Raw genomic sequence first — 21,508 nt, 5'->3', positions numbered from 1 at the left:
CTATGCACCCCAATGTTCATAGCAGCACAATTTACAGTAGCCAAGTGCTGGAAGCAACCTAAGTGCCCATCAGCAAATGAGTGGATCAAACAATTATGGTACATTTACACAATGGAATTCTATGCAGCAGAGAGAAAGAAGGAGCTTACACCCTTTGCAACAGCATGGATGGAACTGGAGAGCATTAGGCTAAGTGAAATAAGCCAGGCAGTGAGGGACAAATACCATATGATCTCACCTTTAATTGGAACATTATCAACAAAAGAAAGGAGCAAACAAAATATAACCAGTCATTGAAATTAAGAATAATCTAACAAGAGCCAGAGCCAGAGGGGTGGGGGGAGGGGACAGTGGGAACAAGGGTTTTCAGGAACTACTATAACAGACACATGGACAAAACCAAGGGGGAGGGTGGAAGCAAGGGGGGGAGATGGGTTTGAAGGGGGGGTTAGGGGGAAGGGTGGGGAGAAAATACAGAGAACTGTAATTAAACAACAATAAAATAATTTAAATTTTTAAAAAAAGATATTTTATATTCTCAAAAAAAAAATTCAACCAGAACTGAATGAAGAAACAAGAATTCAGAAAAAAAAAATGAGTAGAGGTTTAGGAACCTCCAGGACAGCTTTAAACATTCCAACATCGAATCATAGGGGTGCCAGAAGGAGAAGAGGAAGAGCAAGAAATCGAGAGATTTCTCAAGAGACCTTGCAGGCAAGGGGCTGGAAAGATGTATTCCAAGTCATAAAAGGCAAGGACCTACATCCAAGATTGCTCTATCCAGCAAAGCTATCATTTAGAATGGAAGGGCAGATGAGTGCTTCCCAGATAAGGTCAACTTAAAGCAGTTCATCATCATCAAGCCCTTATTATATGTAATGTTAAAGGGACTTACCTAAGAAAAAAAAGATCAAAACAATGAACAGTAAAATGACAACAAACTCAAAGCTATTAAACTGAAACTAAAGAAACAGAAACAAAAACCAACTAAGGCAACAACTAGAATAGGAACAGAATCACAGATTCACAGAAAAGAAGATCACATGGAGGGTTATTAGTGGGGAAGCAGCAAGGGAGAAGGGGAAAAGATACAGGGAATAAGAGGCATAATTGGTGGATACAAAATAGGCAGGGGAATGTTAAGAATAATATAGGAAATGGAGAAGTCAAAGAATTTATATGTACAACCCATGGACATGAACTAAGGTGAGGATTACTGAAGGAAGGTGGGTGCAGAGAGGATGGGGAATAATAGGGAGAAAAAAATTGACAACTATAATGGCATAATCAATAAAATATACTTTAAAAAAAAAGCAGGTCATCAACTAGGGAGTATGAAGGACTTGGGGCAGTGTGGGTAGCTGCAGTGGTGCTTTCCTGCCAGATTCTGGTGGCCTTCACTGTCAACCAATAGTGGATGCGCACAAGGCTGTCAAGCTGCACTTTTGCCAAGGAGCTCTTCCCAGGTAAAATCAATAAGAAAGAAGTTTTCACATTTCTGGAAGTTAGCCAAGATGAACTTCATGAAATCAGTTTGTGGAGCCCATAGAAAAATTTTTCACTGAGGGTAAAAAATCTCAAAGGAAACTTTAGAGAAACAGAACAGTCTAGGGCTTTTGGGGGTACAAGTCCCAAAAGAATATGGGGATCATTTTAGTTGGCAGTAAGGAGCTGAAGGCCAAATACCTGCCCAAACAGGCACCTGGAGAATACATTGCCACCTTAGGCCTGACAGAGCCAGCCAGTGGGTGTGATGCTGCCTCTACACAGACCAGGGTGACCTTAAGTGAAGATAAGAAGCACTACATCCTCAGTGGCCCCAAGGTCTGGATCATCAATGGAGGACTGGCCAATATTCTTATCTTGTTTTCTAAGACCAAGTTTGTTGATTCTGACAGCTCAAGTAAGACAAAATCACATTATTCATAGTAAAGAGAGACTTTGTTGGAGTCACTAACAGGAAGCCTAAAGGTAAGTTAGACATCCCAGGTTCCAGCAGTCAGCTCTGTGTGTGTGCATGTGTGTGTGTGTGTGTGTGTGTGTGTGTGTGTGTGTGTGTGTGTAAGAGAGACCCTTTAGCCCTATCCAAATGTCAAGATAAAATGGGATTTAAACACTTCTAATTGCACTTAAACATTTTAGTAAAATCAAATTAAGACTGCCACAGTGGCTATTATAAATAATGCTGCAATGAACATAGGAGTGCATATATCTGTTTGAATTAGTGTTCTCATTTTTGTAGATAAATACCCAGAAGTATAGTTGAAGGGTCATATATCTATTTTTAGTTTTTTTGAGGAATCACCATTCTATATTTATTCCCTAGGGGATGCAGCCCACCGAGAGTGTACCAGGGTTCCCTGTTCTCCACATTTTCACCAACACGTTATTTGTTAACTTTTTAACAATAGCTCTTCTGACTGGTGTGAGGTAGTATCTCTCTGTGGTTTTGAATTGCAGTTCCCTGATGATTAATGATATTGACTATCCTTTCATATTTCTAATGTCCATCTGTATGTCCTCATTGGAGAAATATCTTTTCATGTCCTTTGCCCATTTTTGAATTGGATTATTTATTATTGGTTACTGAGTTTTATATTTTGGATATCAGCCACTTATCAAATATATCATTTGTGAATATATTCCCCCATTGCAGTAGGTTGTCTTTTTGTTTTGTTGGTGCTTTCCTTCACTGCACATAAGCTCTTGTGGGACATAGTCCCATATGTTTATTTTTGCTTTTGTTTCCCTTGCTCAAGAATATAGGAAACCGGTCAGCATGGCAGTGGTGAATGTAGCTCAGCCACAATTTGGAAAACCAACAGGCACAAGGCAGCACACAGGACCCAGGCATGCAGACCAGCTTTCATGGGCAGCCAAGCCAGCATTGTACCTAGGCTGCTTTAAGGCTTGCTTTTGCTAAAACTCCCTCACCCTGAGTTAAGATTGCAGATGTTTAATGTATATCTCTGAAGCAACTCCCTCAAGTCTGTGCTAAGCTGTCCCAAGGACAGAATGTAACCAGATCAATCACTTTTATCATTCCCTGCTTTTGCAACATTTTTTCCCTTTGTTATCTGTAAGAAGTAATCGCTTAAAGTAAGCCTAAGTATAATGAATGGGAACCTTCTTTGATGTAACACAACTAGAAAGCAATAAAAGCCTGTCCAGGTAGGGGTCGAGGCACTCTCTCACTCAGAGAGTGGCCATGCCGTCACTTTTTCTCCACAGGACTTCTGCAGTCCATGTGAATTTGTTTCTTGCATCTACAATACCACAGACACTGCTGGCCAGAGTCTGCATCACAAGGGGATGTATCATAAAAGATATTATTTAAACTACTGTTAATTAGTGTACTTCATATGTTTTCTTCTAGGAGTTTTATGTTCCAGGCCTTATATTTAAGTTTTTTACCCATTTTGAGTTTATTTTTGTATATGGCATGAGGAAGTTTCATCTTTTTGCAGTTTTGTTCAGTTCTCCTAACACCGCTTGTTAAAGAAACTGTTGTGACTCCATTGTATATTTTTACCTCCTTTGTCAGTGATTAGTTGACCATATAAGTGTTTATCTGTGGGCTCTATATTCTGTTCCACTGACCAATTTGTCTCTTTTTGTGTCAGTACTATATTGTCTTGATTATTATGGCACTGCAGATAGTTTGAGACCAGAGAGCATGATATCGCCAACTTTGTTGTTCTTTCTCAGGATTGCTTTGGCTATTTGGTGTCTTTTATTGTTTCATATAAAGTTTAGGATTATTTGCTCTAGTTCTGAGAAGACTATGTATGCACCACTATGTTCACTGCAGCATTATTTACAATAGCCAAGATATGGAAGCAACGTAAGTGTCCATCAATGGATGAAAGGGTAAAGATGTGATATATATGTGATAGAATATTACACAGCAATAAATAAATGAAATCCTGCCATTTCTAAAAACATGGATGGATCTAGAGGATTTTATACTCAGTAAAATAAGTCCGGCAGAGAAAGACAAATACTTTATGCTTTCACTTAATATGTGGAATCTAAAAAACAAAATAAATAAACAAAGCAAAACAAAAACACTCTCATAGAAATAGAGACCAAAGGGCACTACCAGAAGGGAAAGGGTGTGGAATGGGTGAAATGGGGAAGAATAATGTAGTCAATAATATTGTGGTAAGTTTATGCAAATGATTACTATTATTAGTGTGATAATTACATGGTAAGATGTAAAAATGTCAAATCACTCTACAGTACACCTAAAACTAATATAACCAATATAATATTGTATACCAACTATACTTACATAAAACTTTTTACAAAATGAATGTCATCAACTTATTTGAAAATGAATCTCTCACTTTTCCTTGAAACCTAAATTTTCTATAGTTTACTTATTATCCTCTTTTATCCACAACCATTTCTGTGTACTTTTTCTCCTAAAATGAGCATATCATTTTCTCCTAGGACTCTCCCACGTTAATATCTTTAGCTCTTTCTTCTAAGCACAATATTATAAGTCTTATGGTTAATTCTGTTCTCTGGAAGTTATTTATCAACATGTTCTAGACCTTTTATTAGACTGTATCTTAATAGCTTATATACTTATTTAACTCCCACCCACCAAGAAAAGGCTGTATTAATTTTTAAGTCAAAAATGCTGATTTCAAGCCCTGGCTGGCTCAGTGGATTGAGCGCAGGCTGCAAACCAAAGTGTCACAGGTTCGATTCCCAGCCAGGGTACATGCCTGGGTTGCAGGCCATGACTCCCAGCAACCCCACATCGATGTTTCTCTCTCTATCTCCCTCCCTTCCCTCTCTAAAAATAAATAAATAAGATCTTTAAAAAAAATGCTGATTTCAAATGAATGAATACCCATTCACACACAGAAATGCTGCATCAAAGCAAAAGGAGTCAGAAAAAAAGAGTTGAAGATCAGTAGGAAATATGTACAGTAGAGCTTAATAATATATTTCATGAGATTTAGAACATACACACACAAATTTGAAAGGGAAAGAATGGACCCTGACTTGTGTGGCACAGTGTGTTGGGCATCGTCCCACAAACTGATAGATCATCAGTTCAATTCCCAGTCAGGGCAATTCCTGGGTTGTGAGCCACGTCACCAGTTGGGGGTGTGTGAGAGGCAATGGATAGATGTTTCTCTCACACATCAGTGTTTCTCTCCCTTTCTCCGTCCCTTCCCCTCACCCTAAAAATAAATAAAATCTTTAAAAATAAATAAAAGGGAGGAGACTTCCAGTCAAGATGGCAGACTAGGTAAATGCTGTGTTATCCCCCTCCCACAAACACAGCAGAATTCCAACTAAATACAGAACAGCCACCCTTGGGAACTGCCAGAAGTCAAGCTGAACAAAAGTCCTATACAGAAGAAGCTATGTGGAGACTGGAAGGGGTGGTAAAGATGCCAAACTGGCTGATTCCAAACCCACCTGTGGCAGTTAATAATAAGTGCAATATCTCAGCTATGGAGGTCCACCCCAGAGGAACAAAGGTCCCAGCTCCACACCAACCTCCCCAGCCCAGGTTTCCAGTGCCAGGAAGAAAAGTCCACATACCATCTGTCTGTGAAATTCAGAGGAGATTACGGCTGATTGAGAAGGAGGACTTCTGGAGAACTAGGCATTCTTCTAAAGGGCCCATGTAAAACCTATTCAGACTCACTCATTCTGAGCTCCAGCACAGGGGCAGGAGGTCACAAAGTGCCGAGGACATAGGGGAGGAACTAAATTGTCTGGCTTCAGGGCAAGGGCTGGAGGGCAGCTTTCTCTGAGACCTAGTGCTAGCAGAAGCCATTGTTCCTTTATTGACCCCTCCCCCACCCAGGCTGCAGGCTCAGGGGGTGTCATGTCTCCATCGACCTACTAATACCACTCACCCCATCCTGGTGATTCCCTGAGACCCCATCCCACACAACTTGTAAACCCATTCAAGACACATACAGTGGCTTTTCCATACCAATGGGCTGTCTTACCTCACACTGTGGACTTTCCTAAAATCTCTCATATCTTCACAAACCCCAAACAAGCAGCATCTGGCCAGGACATGCCCTATACCTCTTGCTAAATGGCTCCAAGACCAACACTAATGGCAGCCAGCCTCACTTCACAGCTTAGCTTCTCCCAGGCACCTCCAAACACAGCACAAGCAGAAACAATCTGCATATCACTTGGTACCAGGTAGGCCCTGGGAAAGCACAAGCAGTGGCTGACCTTGGGCTGCACCAGAAACCCTCTCAAGAAGCCCCCAAATCAACATACCTGATGGCCAGCTTCAGACCACACCAGAGCAGACCAGCAACCTCCACAAACAACATACCCAAAGTGCAGACTCAAAAGGCACCAAAGCCCCACTAATGCAAAACCTGCTTTATGGTTTCAGCCCTTGCACAGAAGAAGCTCCTCTGCTGCTTCAAACCAATCAGCCTAAAGGCCAATTCCTCCCACTGACATGCCAATAGCAATCAAGGTTCAACTACAAGAGGACACACATATGACTCACAATAGGAACACACCTAAAGCACCTGGCTGAGGTGGCCAAGGAGAGTGTGCCACTGGACCCCACAGGACACCTACTACATATACGCACTCTACTAAAACTGGGAGTTGTAGCAGTTCCACCTAATACTTAGAAACAAACACGGGGAGGAAACACAAATGAGGACAGAAAAAAACATGTCCCAAATGAAAGAAGTCCCAAAACTACAGAAAAAGAACTAAGCAAAATGGAGACAAGCAATCTACCAGATGCAGAGTTAAAAGGATGCTCAGTGAATAACAGTGAGAACTTCAATAAAAAGATATGAAACATAAAAATGGAAATAGAAAGCATAAAAAATAACCAGTCAGAAATGAAGAATAACTGAAATAAAAAATGTATTAGAGTAAATCAACACTAGATCAGATAAAGCAGAGGTTCAAATCAGAGATTTTTAAACATAACAGATAATACCACTTCCGGCCAAGATGGAGGCATGGGTAGACACACTGTGCCTCCTCACACAACCAAAATAAGGTCAGCAACAATTTAGAAACAAGATAACAACCAGACCTGACAGAAAATTGAATTGTATGGAAGTTGGACAACCAAGGAGTTAAAATATACACATTCATCCAGAACAGTAGAAGGGGTGGAGTCAGGCAGCCGGGTGGAGAGGGGTCAAGGCACCAAAAACGGTAGTACCGGACACGTAACACATCCTGGACCCATAAGACATCCTGAATGCAAGGCCGCGTCTGGCAGACCCAGTGAGGCGGCGACTGTGAATCGAAGCAATACGCACAAGGTGCCTGGCTGTCTAGGCCACTTTCGTGCACAGATAAACCAGGCAAAATTGGGCAGAGAAACAGACCGCGCAACCCAGGGTGTCCCAGTGCCGGGAAATAGACCCAAAGGACACTGATTGGACACACCCGTGGGGGTTGAGGCACAGGGAGAGACACCCAGCCTCACAGGAGAGGGGAGTGCGTTGGAGAGACCCACGGGGTCCTAGAATGTACACAAGCCCACCCACACGGGAATTAACACCAGAAACGCCCTGTTTGCTTGGGGGAAGTGGCGGAAGTGACTGAAATCCAACGGAGAGAGGAACAAGCGCCATTGTTTCCTCTCAGACCCCACCCCCACATACAACATCACAACCCAGCAACTGGGTGTCCCCACCCTGGAGAACACTTAGGGCTCCACCCATCACTATGTAACAGACACGACCAGACACGCCCCCCCCAAAAATGGCTCAAATCAAAGCCCCAGAGCCAATACTTTTAAGCAACCAAGAGATAGCCAACCTATCAGATGCACAATTCAAAGCACTGGGGATCAGGATGCTCACAGAATTGGCTGAATGTGATTACAAATTAGATGAAAAAATGAAGGCTATGGTAAGTGAAATGAAGGAAAGTGCACAGGGAACCAATAGTGATGGGAAGGAAAGTGGGACTCAAAATAATAGAGTGGACCAGGAAGAACAACTAAACAGAAAAGAAAGGAGAAATAAGAATTCAAAAAAATGAGGAGAAGCTTAGGAACCTCCAGGGCATCTTTAAACGTTCCAACATCCAAATTATAGGAGTACCAGAAGGGAAAGAGAAAGAGCAACAAGTGGAAAAGTTATTTGAAGAAATAATAAAGGAGAACTTCCCCAGTCTGGCAAAGGAAATAGGCTTCCAAGAAGTCCAGGAAGCTCAGAGAGTCCCAAAGAAGTTGGACCCAAGAAGGAACACACCAAGGCACATCATAATTATATTACCCAAGATTAAAATGAAGGAGAGAATCCTAGAAGCAGCAAGAGAGAAAGAGACAGTTACCTACAAAGGAGTTCCCATCAGACTGTCAGCTGATTTCTCAAAAGAGACCTTGCAGGCAAGAAGGGGCTGGAAAGAAATATTCCAAGTCATGAAAGGCAAGGGCCTACATCCAAGATGGCTCTATCCAGCAAAGCTTTCATTTAGAATGGAAGGGCAGATAAAGTGCTTCCCAGATAAGATCAAGTTAAAGGAGTTCATCATCACCAAGCCCTTACTATATGAAATGTTAAAGGGACTTACCTAAGAAAAACAAGATAAAAAAAACATGTACAGTAAAATGACAGCAAACTCACAATTAACAACCACACCTAAAACAAAAACAAACTAAGCAATCAACTAGAACAGGAACAGAACCACAGAAATGGGGATCACATGGAGGGTTAGCAATAGGGGAGTGGGAGGAGAGGGGGAAAAGGTACACAGAATAAGTAACATAGATGGTAGGTAGAAAACAGACAGGGAGGGTGTTAAGAATAGTATAGGAAATGTAGAACTCAAAGAACTTATATGTACGACCCATAGACAAGAACTAAAGGGGGAAAATGTGAGTCGGAAAGGGTATGCAGGAACCCATAGACACGAACTAAAGGGAGTGGAGGGGAGTGAAGGGGGGAAAACGGGACTACTGTAATAGCATAATCAATAAAATATATTGAAAAATATTATAATAACTATGTAAGATGTCAGATGAGTACTAGACTTATCACTTCAAAAGTTATAGAAATGTCTAACTACTATCTTTTACACCTGAAATATAATATTGTACATCAACTGTGATTGAAAAATAATTTTTAAAAAATACATAATAAAATAAAAGGGAAAGAAGTAGACCCAACTTATAGCAAATAGGATATCTCCTCAAGACCAAAAAAGGGCTTTAATATGGAGAGAATGAAGGCAGATGAGGAGCACAGAGAACACAGAGAGTACTCTTCTCCATATATCTTAGACCTTTTCTCCACAACTCTTGGATGGGCCTACGAGGGATAGATTCTTCAATTGTTACCTTTAAGATTCTGCCTCCTGCCCTGGCTGGCATAGCTCAGTGGATTGAGCGCGGGCTGGGAACCAAAGTGTCCCAGGTTCGATTCCCAGCCAGGGTACATGCCTGGGTTGCAGGCCATAACCCCCAGCAACCGCACATTGATGTCTCCCTCTCTCTCTCTCTCTCTCTCTATCTCCCTCCCTTCCCTCTCTAAAAATAAATAAATAAAATCTTTAAAAAAAATAGACATTACTTAAGTTTAAAAAAAAAAAAAAGATTCTGCCTCCCACCAGCTGGGTTGGGTTTTTTTTTAATTATTTATTTTTTAGAGGGAATGTAAGGGACAGAGAAAGAAGGGAAGAGAAACCTCAATGTGCAAGAGATACATCAACTCGTTGCCTCTCGCATGCCCCCAGCTGGGGACCTGGCCCACAATGTGCCCTGACTGGAAATTGAACCAGCAATCTTTCAGTTCACAGGCTGGCACTCAATCCACTGAGCTACACCAGCCAGGGCGGTGGGTTCTTAACTGCAATGCCTTTCCCCAGTTAAATCCTTACTCACCTGGGCACCATCCTCCCGCCATGTTCCTTTGCATCCAGGGTTCTTTCCCTTGCTCCAATAAGGAAATCACATCAGGCTTAGAAATAGAGAGTCCTGTTTACAAGAAAAGATAATAAGACATAACCATGCTGTCGCTGAATTCGAACCTAGTTCTCAAGAAGATAGGCAACTACATGAAAAGAAAGTTATAAAGTTCTAAAGAATGGAGAAGACAAGGGGATTACAAAGAGCTACCCATATCCTAAACTGCAAGGCACAAAATACACCCAAAATTCACAAGATGTCTGGGGATAAATAACCTTACCTAGTAAGACCAGGTTGCTGTAGTTCTCCATCATCACATCTCTGTACAAGTCTCTCTGAGCAGGGTCCAGATAGTCCCACTCCTCCTGTGAGAAGTCTATAGCCACATCCCTGAAAGTCACCAACCACTGAAATGATAAAACTATATTGTACTGTTGAAGTTAAAGGAGGCCTTCCCCAAATGAGAATACAAGAAGTTGGCAGTCTGTAATCAGAAGAGAGACTTCACCAACAATACTGGTACCACTTTAGTCATAAAGACAGAAAAAGAAATCATTGGAGACAATCCAGGAGAAATTCATGAGTATTTATCAGCATCTGAGAATTCCACTGGTGCTGTAGATGACATGCTGAAGATCAAGATGTCTGTTTTTTAGCAATGAGTTGTTGCAGAAGTTGGGCCCACTTGAACATGTAATAGTGGATGCAGTTTCTGCTTACACAACAAATTCGATGTCTTGGGTTTATCTGACAACTCAGGGAGTTAATCCTAAGGAACATCCAGTAAAGCAGGAATCAGAAAGAATCAGAGTATACATGAAGAGAGGCAAGAATATAAAGGCAAGAAAAAGGCTGCACCTCTCACAAGGTGGGTCAGTTGGTTGGAGCATCATCCCATACAACAAGTTTGTGGGTTTGAACCTTGGTCAGAGTGCAAAAGGGAGGCAACCAATTGATGTTTCTCTCTCACATCGATGTATCTCTCTCTCCCTCTCTCCCTTCCTCTCTCTCTAAAAATCAATAAAAATATCCTTGGGTGAAGATTTTAAAAAATACTATATTGCATATATGAAAGTTGCTAAGAGTATAAGTAGATCCTAAAAGTTTTCATCACAAGAAAAAAACTTGTTATCTATGTATGGTGACAGATATTAACTAGTTATTGTGGTGATCATCATATATCAGAATAGCTAATCATTATGTTAAACACCTGAAACTACATGTCAATTATACCTCAATAAAAATTAGTTTTTAAAAAAGACATTATATTTCAGGAGAGAAGAAATAACTCACTTAGAGTATGCCTTTTAAAATATTTATGCTGAGTTGTACATTCCTAAATTCCTCTTTTGGAAAAGTACAACATCCCAAGAAAGCAGCTGGAATAAGAAAAAAATAACTCCCTGATATGCCCAAAATAACTCCTCTTTCAATTTACTTACTGTGCTGCCTACCCCTACTCCTCCCAGGCACATACATACTCTCTCTCTGATGGAAACTAAAAGGGATATATACAAATCCCAGCACTTCCCTAAGCTTGTGAAACCCAAGAACATCAGGATGGATTCAGGGCAGATATGCTCCAGTACTAGAGGGGCCCAGGTACCTCTGCAGGAGGGATTCAGGCAGACCATTACACAAATCTAAAGATGTTGGTCTGAACCTCAGGTGGGTATAATAACATGGCTCCATAGTTCCCCCTTTGTAGGTATGGCCAGTTTTCCTCAAGCCAGGTAACTCAAGTTACAGCTTAAGTCAAAGATGGAGTCCTCAAGCTAGAAACCCAATATACTTGCACATGTTCCATACTTAGACAAAGACCTTCAGAGGCTTCCAGTATACACCAGGCTCAAGATGTAAAAATCTCTTGACTTCTGACTATATTATGGACCACCAAATCTAAAACAGGCATGCCAGAGACCAGAAGGCCTTGATACCCGGCCCCACAAACTATTGGGTTAGCCAAGAAGTCTGTTTGTTTTTTTCTGTAAGATGGCTCTAGCAGCACTTCATTGTCTTTTACTTCATTCAAAACAATTTTGTTAGATTGTATTGTGACAGCTGTCATATTAGCATGCATTCTTAAAAAATATCAAAATTGGTGAATTTTTTGTGTAGCCATTTAAATGTTGAAGATGGAAGAAAATGCACATTTTCACTATATTATGCTTTATTATTTCAAGAAAGGTGAAATGCAACTGAAACACACAAAAAAGATTTGTGCAGTGTATGGAGAAGGTGGTGTAACTGATTGAATGTGTCAAAAGTGGTTTGCGAAGTTTCATGCTGGTGATTTCTCACTGGGCAATATTCCATGGCCAGGTAGACCAGTTGAAGTTGATATTGATCCAATCAAGACATTAATTGAGAACAATCAACATCACACCACACGGGAGATAGCCAACATACTCAAAATATCCAAATCAATAACATTATTGATGAAAGTGAAAAATGTGTCTTTAAAATTTTATGGAAAAAAACTAAACAGACTTTTTAGCCAACCCAATGGATAGGAAACAAGACAAGAATTTAGCTACACTCTTGTATATAGCCTATGATGGGTAGGTAGTATGAATGAGAAATAAACTTTGCATGTTAAGATACTGACATTTAAGTTAAAATAGCATGGCTTAGTCTAGTCTGCTACTGCTACAGTAATAATACTAAATTCCTTGTCAACCCCCTCACCATCCTTGGAGCACCAGAGATATACTTAAGACTTAGTTGTAGATGGTGGATACAAATATATATGGTATGCAAATCAAAACCAAAATGAGATATCAGCTCATATATTAGAATGGCTATTATCAAAAATAACGAGTGTTGCCCTGGCTGGTGTGGCTCAGTGGACTGAGTGCCAGCCTGCGATCCAAAGGGTAGCCAATTCGATTCCCCAATCAGGGCACATGCCTGGGTTACAGGCAAGGTCCCTGGCGAGGGGTGTGCGAGAGGCCACCGATCAAGTATCTCTCGCACATTGATGTTTCTCGCCCTCTCTTTCTCCCTCCCTTCCCCCTCTCTAAAAGTAAATAAAATCTTTAAAAAAAAAATGAGTGTTGGCAACGATGTGGAAAATGGGAACACTTGTGCACTATTGATGAGAATGTAAATTGGTACAGCCACAATGGAAAACAATACAAAGTTTCTCAAAAAATTCAAAATAGAACTACCATATGATCTAGAAATTCCACCTCTGGGTATTTATTTGAAAAAATCAAAAACACTAACTTGAAAAGATATCTGCATCCCATGTTCACTGCTGCATTATTTCCAATAGCCAAGACATGGAAACAACTTAAGTGTCCATCAGTGAATGAAAACGTATAAAAGAAGGAAATCCTGACATTTGCAACAACATGGATGGAACTTGAACACATTATGCTAAGTGAAATAAGTCAGACAAAGAAAAACAAACACCATACAATCTCACTTACATGTGGAATTTAAAGAAACAAAACAAAAAAATGCATAAATACAGAGAATAGATTGGTGATTGCCAAAGGTTAAGAGGGTGGAAAGTGGACAAAATGGGTGAAGGTGGTCAAAAAGTACAAACTTCCGTTATAAAATAAATAAGTCCTAGGGATGTAATGTAAAGCACAGTGACTTAGTTAATAATACTGTATATTTGAAAGTTGCCAAGAGATCTTAAAAGTTCTCATCACATGAAAAAAATCAAAGTTATCTGTAGTGATAGATAGTAACTAGATTCATTGAGGTGACCATTTCACAATATATACAAATGTTGAAACTAATGTTATATGTTAATTATATGTCCATAGTAATAATAATAATAGCTATGGAGAAAAGTAAAATAGAACAGGGGAAATAGAAAGTGTGTTGGTTGAGATGCTATTCTATGTAGGGTAGTCAAGGAATGTTTTTCCAATTTGGAGACAGATGAAGGAAGTCTTGAAGAAGTTAAAGAGTAAATGATGCAGGTATCAGGAATAAGAAAATTCCTAGCAGGGCAATCAGCAGGCTCAAATGCATAGGGGACAGAATTGAATGTCAATTATAGAAGATAAGTCAGGGAGGTAACAGAGACAGATTACATATGAAAACCACTATAGAAACTTTGCTCTTTATTCTGAGTAAGATGGAAAGACACAGAAAGTTTTAAGTCAAGAAATAACATAATCTGCTTCTAGCCAAGATGGAGGCATAGGTGGATGCACCGTACCTCCACGCACAACTAAGATTGGAACAACAACAATTTAGAGGCAGAATAACACCCAGAACTGACAGAAAATCAGACAGCCAATAAGTTGAAATAGACCCATTCATCCAGACAGGTAGGAGGGGCAGAGACGAGCAGCTGGGCATGGGGCGCGGCATGAAAAACTGGGAGAATTGGGCGCATAAGGCATCTGGGGCATGCAAGATCGAAGCGCGTGGACCCTGAGTATGCAAGCAGCAGCGGCAGACCCAGTGAGGCGGCAATTGTAGAGCAGGGCAGAGCGCACAACCCAGGATCCCAGGGAAGGGACTGAGGTCCCACGGAGAACGAAGGTACCACCATTGTTCCCTCTCTACCCCGCCCTCACATACAACGTCACAATCTAGCGACTGGGGTGCCCAGCCCTGGTGAACACCTAAGGCTCTGCCCCTCACCGTAACAGGAGCGACCAGACCAAAAAAAGAGAGAGAGAGAGCGAGAGAGATGGCTTAAACAGAAGAACAAATCACTGCTCCAGAACTCATCCTTTTGAGCCACTAAGAGATAGCCAACCTATCAGATACACAGTTCAAAACACTAGTGATCAGGAAGCTCACAGAATTGGTTGATTTTGGGCACAAATTACATGAACAAATGCAGGTTACCATAAAAGAAATGAAGGAAAATGCACAAGGAACCAATAGTGATGGGAAGGAACTGGGACTCAAAACAATAGAGTGGACCAGAAGGAAGAAAGAAACAACCAAACAGGAAAGAATGGAGAAATAAGAATTCAAAAAAACAAGGAGAAGCTTAGGAACTTCCAGGACATCTTTAAACGTTCCAACATCCAAATTATAGGGGTACCAAAAGGGGAAGAGGTAGAGCAACAGATTGAAAACATATTTGAACAAATAATAAAGGAGAACTTCCCTATTCTGGCAAAGGAAACAGATTTCCAAGAAGCTCAGAGAGCCCCAAAGAAGTTGGACCCAAGAAGACACACCAAGGCACATCATAATTACATTACCCAAGACTAAAATGAAGGAGAGAATCCTAGAAGCAGCAAGAGATAAGGGGACAGTAACCTACAAAGGAGTTCCCATCAGACTGTCAGCTGATTTCTCAAAAGAGACCTTACAGGCAAGAAGGGGCTGGAAAGAAGTATTCCAAGTCATGAAAAACAAGGACCTATATCCCAAATTACTCTATCTAGCAAAACTTTCATTTAGAATGGAAGGGCAGATGAAGTGCTTCTCAGATAAGGTCAAGTGAAAGGAGTTCATCATCGCCAAGCCCTTATTTTATGAAATATTAAAGGGACTTATCTAAGAAAAAGAAGATAAAAAACATGTATAGTAAAATGATAGCAAACTCACAACTATTAACAACCACACCTAGAGCAAAACCAAAAGAAACTAAGCAAACAACTAGAACAGGAACAGAACCACAGAAATGGAAATCACATGTTGGGTTAGCAACTGGGGAGTGGGAGGAAGGGAGAGGGGGAAAAGGTACAGAGAATAAGTAGCATAGATTGTAGGCAGAAAAAGACAGGGGAAGGGTAAGAATAGTATGAGAAATGTAGAAGCTAAAAAACTTCTAAATATGACACATGGACATGAACTAAAGGGGGGGAAGTGGGTGGGAGAGGGTGCACAGGGTGGAGGGGAGTGAAGGGGGAAATGGGACAACTGTAATAGCATAATCAATAAAATATATTTTAAAAAAGAAAAAAAAAAAAGGAAAGAACATAATCTAACTTACATTTTGGAAAAATCACCCTGGCTGCTCTGTTAAAAAAGAAGGCAGGCCATGAAGGAAGTAGGGAAATCAGTTAATAGTCTACTGCAACAGATCAAATGAAAGAAGACTGTGGCATAGACATAAACCAGATGAACTTTCACATGCAAGGCTTCCAAATTCTGAGTTCCCCTCACTCACCTGGGCATAGGCTTATCACCTTTCCACTATCTGGAACTACCCTTGTTTCCAATAATAAATAAGCCTAGCTACAACTCAAACTATAGATTTTTAAAACCTAATTGATTACTGTGTGAAGTTTAGAATGTCAAATATTGCCTGTGTACATGCTGTCCACTTACAACATTTTGATTACCTTATCTTCCCTCTCATTGCTCCTTCCCTATTTCCACCCCCACCAGGGCAACATGGAAGCACAGGCCCCTGGACAAGAAAATTTTTGCCATCTCAGAGGAGGGAAGTATTCATGGATGTAGTCATCACCTGCTAGGCAGAGGACAAAAGACTAAATTGTGTTCAGAGAGATTTTTTCAAGGATGTGATACAAGAGAAGGAAAGAAGCCTAGTTTTGCTCATTGAGTGTTCATAATCTGCCTTTTATGACATCTTTTTGTCATGTGAATCCCAAAGGAGTGCCTGAAGAGCTTAACTCTATGTAAGAATTGCTTTGTGATTTACTGAGCTGCAAATTGTGCTCCAAAGCTTTGTCATTCCAAAGACCTCAAATCCCCTTGGCCCTTTTACAAATACTTCTCTCCCTAAAAAAAATAAGGAGGTAGATTTAAATAACAATTCCTTGACTATTTCTATTTATTTTACTGTTGCTTAATGTTAGTCATAATAAAAACGCATATGCTGTATCTCAAACATAGCTTTAATTAGCTGTATAAAATGCCATCTTATAGTGGGCTTTACTTAAAACTTTCCTACTTATAAAAACTAATTTTAGGTACTATTATCTAAGTCTTGTCCCAACATGTTATAGTCTCTATCCATGGTTCTACCTTTTTTATAACCCTTAATGAATATCATTACAATCTTCCTTCCCTTTAGAAATCCAATGATGGAGTCCAAGAATTCCAGGCTGAGAACCCCAAGAGGACCATTGGAGTATTTAATTCCAAATAGACCTGAAAATTGATTCAGGGCTTACTCACAGATTACCTGGCAAATCCTCGGTGCTATTGGTAAAGAACTCTTTGATCAAGCCCCTAATCTCACTCATACTGCAAAAATAATGGCAAAGTGAAAGATCCTGTCACCTACTTGAACTGAGACTAACCAACACCATCTTATAAGTTCCATGGCTTTCAATAACAGGACTGTGATGTGTGATGTTACTTATGCACTAATCTTATTTTCAACAATTCAGTTATTATGATAAGGCTTTTATATTTGCCTCTTAGAGATATGGCACACAAAAGAAACTGTCACAATAAAACTAAGATGAAAGGGATAGATAGGAAACTGGGCTTTGGTTCTAATCCCAAAATCCCCCATTATGTATCGAAATGGGAAGTAGTATGGACAAGGTCTACTAATTGGTCTTTGATTACTGGGAATTGCCAGAAGAGAAAAAAAATTACCCCCTGAAAAGCAAGAATGATCTCAGGGAAGAAAGAAAAACCCCAAAGCACCTTGATCTTGGTCTTTGAATGTTCAATAACCATTCTTTCCTCTTCCTCTTAGTGACAGAACTGTGGAAAGAAAAAATTGATGAGACACTTGGCTTTTCAATCCACACTTCCTCTAGCCCCTCTTCTACCCACACATACATACAGAGGAATATCAGAGAACACTGAAGAGTACAACCCAATGTACATACAGGATGAGGCAGTCTCCTAGGTAAAGAAAGTGGTGAAGTCACTCTCACAGGGTCCCAACCCTTCATCTCCCATGTGTGTACCGTATGTGTACCATAGGTCCATAGTGTTGTACCTAGTTTCCTGGTTACTTAGAATCCCATATGAGCACGTAGGGGACTCACAAAATCCCAATCCCACTACCACAGGCTTCCCCACATCCACCTACCCATTGCCCCACAGCCAATCACAATCTCACACAAATACACACACAAGGGGGTCACACTACTTGCACCTGCAGTTACAGGCGCCTAATACCACACAGTCACAGACTCAATCACACACCCAACACAGGGACACACAGTCCCAACAGCACGATCACCGTCCCTCTACATCCCCGTTCACAATGGCGCAGTCATGCAGCCACTATCACATTCCCAATGTGGGAATACACAGCCACAAGCACTCCATTCCATCACCCAGAGACTGTATGTTTTCACCACATACAGTCACAATCACATACCACGAGGACAGTAACAATCTCAATCTCTCACACACAAACGGTCTCCTCTCGTCAGCTCCCTTCGGGCACGACAGAACCGGCCCATCAGCCAGCTCCAGACCCTAAAGGCTGGGTCCCCTACTCCTCACCCTAGTCCTCCCCTAGTTCCAGTCTAGTGCAAACTGGCCAAGTTGCACCGGGATCCAAAGTCTCCGGAGGAGGTTAGACCTCGGAGCCAACCAGCACGCCACTCTGTACAGAGGCTGTTGGAAGCCCGCCGAACGTTGTGCCTGCCTGCGGAGTCCTCTGGGAAATGTAGTCCAGAGGCAGACCACAGCACCGCCCCCCTCCCTAATCCCGCCCCGCCATTCCTCTCAGATCGGAAACTGTGTTTGAGCTGTCTACCCCTCCTCCACACCAAATCCGACAGCTAGGACCCCTACAGGGACGGAGCGAGTCGGCCGAGGGAGTTGCCCGTCTTACTTGTCCCTGGCAGCCTGGTTATGGACGGTATGGAAACGACAGGCGCCGAGTTCGCCAGTTCCCGGCAGAAGTACCTTCGAGCCGCAGATCCTATGGGAAATGTAGTCCGAGCACACAAAAGAGCAGCCGCCAGAACACAAGCTGATTCCCGTCAGTCAGCCCTAAGCCTTTTTTGCGGAGTCCCAGTTCCAACCTTACAAAGAAGCGTGTAGGAGGTTCAGTCACTTTCAGGGACTGAAAGACAATAAGTAAACAGGCAGCCCATGATCATCTTAGGAGTTTCCTTCACCTCTTATGATCAGTCTCTGGTTTCCTAGAGCTTATGACTTATTTTTTGTTCTCAGTTTAGTTGCTTATTTTTGTAAATAAATAAATTCCTCCATTAGCACCTTTAGAAAGCTCAACTTGGAGTAAAATTTAGGGACCCTTACACCTCTAAAAATGCCTTTATTCTACCCTTTTTGGGATGGTAGCTTAAATAGGTTTGGAATTTTGGGTTGGACAGAGTTTTCCCTTAGAATTTCAAGAGAATTATATCTTATTGTCTAGTCTTTTTCTTAAAAAAGACTAGAAAAAATCGTTTTTTTCTTAAAAAACAGTGGCTGTATTTTTATTAATGTAAAAAAGGAAAACTGAAGATAAACAGATGTTGAAAACATAAAGAAAATCAAGGGATTGATTACCACAGTACATGGAAGTGATTATCCTTGATAAGAAGGGAGAAGACACAACTATACATGTTACAGGGTGCAGCCAAGAGGGGAGACCCCAAATGGGCATTTAAAATGGGGTCCAGAACTTAACGTGTCCAGGAGATTTTAAGATGTCTCCACCCCGCCCCCCCCCCCAGGGTGTGGGTTGGGAGAAGGAGCAAATGGAGCAAGGCCATTGAGAGCTGTTTTGCATAGCAACAGCCTTGCAGCTACCCTCTGGCATGGTCATTTAACATATCTATAGCCTTTGGCTGGTCGCTTAGATATGTTAAATAGCTGTGATCATCTGGGGGGGGGGATGGAAGATGGAAGTAACTTCCCCACCAACACGTGACTGGGGGGCAGATCCCCCAAGCTACAGCGCCTGCGTGGGAGCTCGGAGACGATTGGCTCCAGGACATGGGGCCACACCTGCCCAGACTCATGATGGCAGCCCAGTAAAGCTGGAAGGATATGAGTTCTGGCATGTGAAGCCGAGTGTGGGAGGAGTCGGAAATGTGGCTGCAGAGGAAGATTGGCCACGGGGATTTAAAACCCGGGCTTGGCGGCCATTAGGGAGGAGAACCATGCGCAGCCCTGAGAAGGAGAACCATGCGCAGCCCTGGGCAGAGAGAACCGTGGTGCTTTAGGAAGGAGAACCATGCTGCCCTGAGAAGGAGAGCCATGCGCAGCCCTGAAAAAGGGAACCACGCGGCTTTGGCAGAGTGAGGACTCTCCCTTCCCGCAGCCATAGGAGAGAGAACTATGCGCATGCCAGAGAGAGAGAGCCATGCGCATCCCTGAGAGGGAGAACCACGTGGCTTTGGCAGAGTGGGGGCTCTCCCCTTCCCGCAGCCCTGAGAGAGAGAACCACGAGGCCTGGACGGAGTGGGGACCCCCGCAGCTTTAGAAGGGGGAACCACCACCTGGTTTTAGCAAAGATCCTGGCGACTCAGCCGAGGGTGCCGGGAACCCAGGGAGGTCTCCCAGTCGAGAAGGAGGACTAAGAACCAGAGGACTGTCTGAGCCATGGACTTCGTTTTCCTTCCCTGAAATACGGTATTCTGGACTGGGCAAAGGGGGGAAGGAAGGAAGGACTGTGTGTGTTTGTGGGTGTTTTAAGGGACTTTGGGATTTTTGATAAAGACATTAGGTCACTACTTTAAGTTTGTATAGCATTAAATAAACATTTCCTTTCCTTTTCACGAATCTCTGGCATTGAGAGATGTCTTTCCTCGGGCGGCGGACATGACGGACCTGGGGGCCTTTTAAATAATAGTATATCGTCCCAGGCCCCCCCTTGTTCTGTTCTGTAACATAGATAAGTGTAGGAGTAATATCTAAGGTAGTGATTCTCAAACTTTAGGAACATCAGAATCACCCAGAGAGCTTCTTAATAACAGATATACTAGGCCTGACTGATGTGACTCAGTTGGTTGAAGGCTGTCCTGTGGTTCCATTCCTGGTCAGGACATGTGCCTGGGTTAAGGGCCTGGTCCCCTGAAAGTAACCAATCAATGTTTCTCTCCCTCTTTCTCCCTCCCTTCCCTCTTTAAAAAAAAAATAAATAAAATCTTTTTAAAAACTTAAAAAAAAGATGACCTAAGTGAGAGAAAAAAAAAGAAGAAATAGTGAAAGAGAGAAGCACAGGTACAATTTAAAATGGCAATAAGCATGCATCTATCTTTAATAACATTAAATGTGAATGAACTAAATGCTCCAATCAAAAGACAGAGGGTAGCTGAGTGGATAAGAAAACATGACCCTGATATGTGCTGTCTACAAGAGACTCACCTCAGATCAAAAAATGTACATGAGCTGAAAGTGAAGGATAATATTTCATACAAATGGAAACAAAAAAAAAGCTGGGGTAGCAATATTTACATATGAAAAAATAGACTTCAAAACAAAGGCCATAATAAAAGACAAAGAAGGACAGTAAAAAAAACTCTAAAGGGATCAATACAACAAGAGGATATAACCCTTGTAAACATATGCACCAAACACATGAGCACCTAAATATATAAAGAAAATCTTGATGGACTTTAAGGAAGAGATTGACAGTGATGCACTTATAGTAGGGTATTTTAACACCCCACTGTCATCAATGGGTTGATATTCCAGGCAAAAAAAAAAATCAACAAGGAAACAGTGACCTTAAATGACACACTACATCATGTGGATTTGATAGCAACACAACATTTCATCCCAAAGCAG

General features: G+C 41.6%; 1 protein-coding gene across 1 annotated transcript in view; it reads right to left on the bottom strand.

Annotated features, from left to right (window-relative positions):
• LOC123823782 (zinc finger protein 850-like) overlaps positions 1–18,295 on the bottom strand; it is a 39,610-nt gene extending 21,315 nt beyond the window's left edge. The window contains exons 1-4 of the mRNA XM_045846778.1: positions 18,138–18,295; positions 17,450–17,509; positions 10,170–10,296; positions 9,866–9,958 (exon numbers count right to left, since the gene is read on the bottom strand). Of these exons, the coding sequence (XP_045702734.1) occupies positions 9,866–9,958; positions 10,170–10,296; positions 17,450–17,482 (253 nt within the window). The 5' untranslated portion in view covers positions 17,483–17,509; positions 18,138–18,295. The remainder of the gene's footprint in view (positions 1–9,865; positions 9,959–10,169; positions 10,297–17,449; positions 17,510–18,137) is intronic.
• Positions 18,296–21,508: the final 3,213 nt, after the last annotated feature.

The sequence above is a fragment of the Phyllostomus hastatus genome, unplaced genomic scaffold, assembly GCF_019186645.2.
Source record: "Phyllostomus hastatus isolate PE091 unplaced genomic scaffold, TTU_PhHast_1.1 phas_contig_5, whole genome shotgun sequence".
Classification (NCBI taxonomy): Eukaryota; Metazoa; Chordata; class Mammalia; order Chiroptera; family Phyllostomidae; genus Phyllostomus; species Phyllostomus hastatus.
This window is presented reverse-complemented; position numbering and strand designations above follow the sequence as displayed.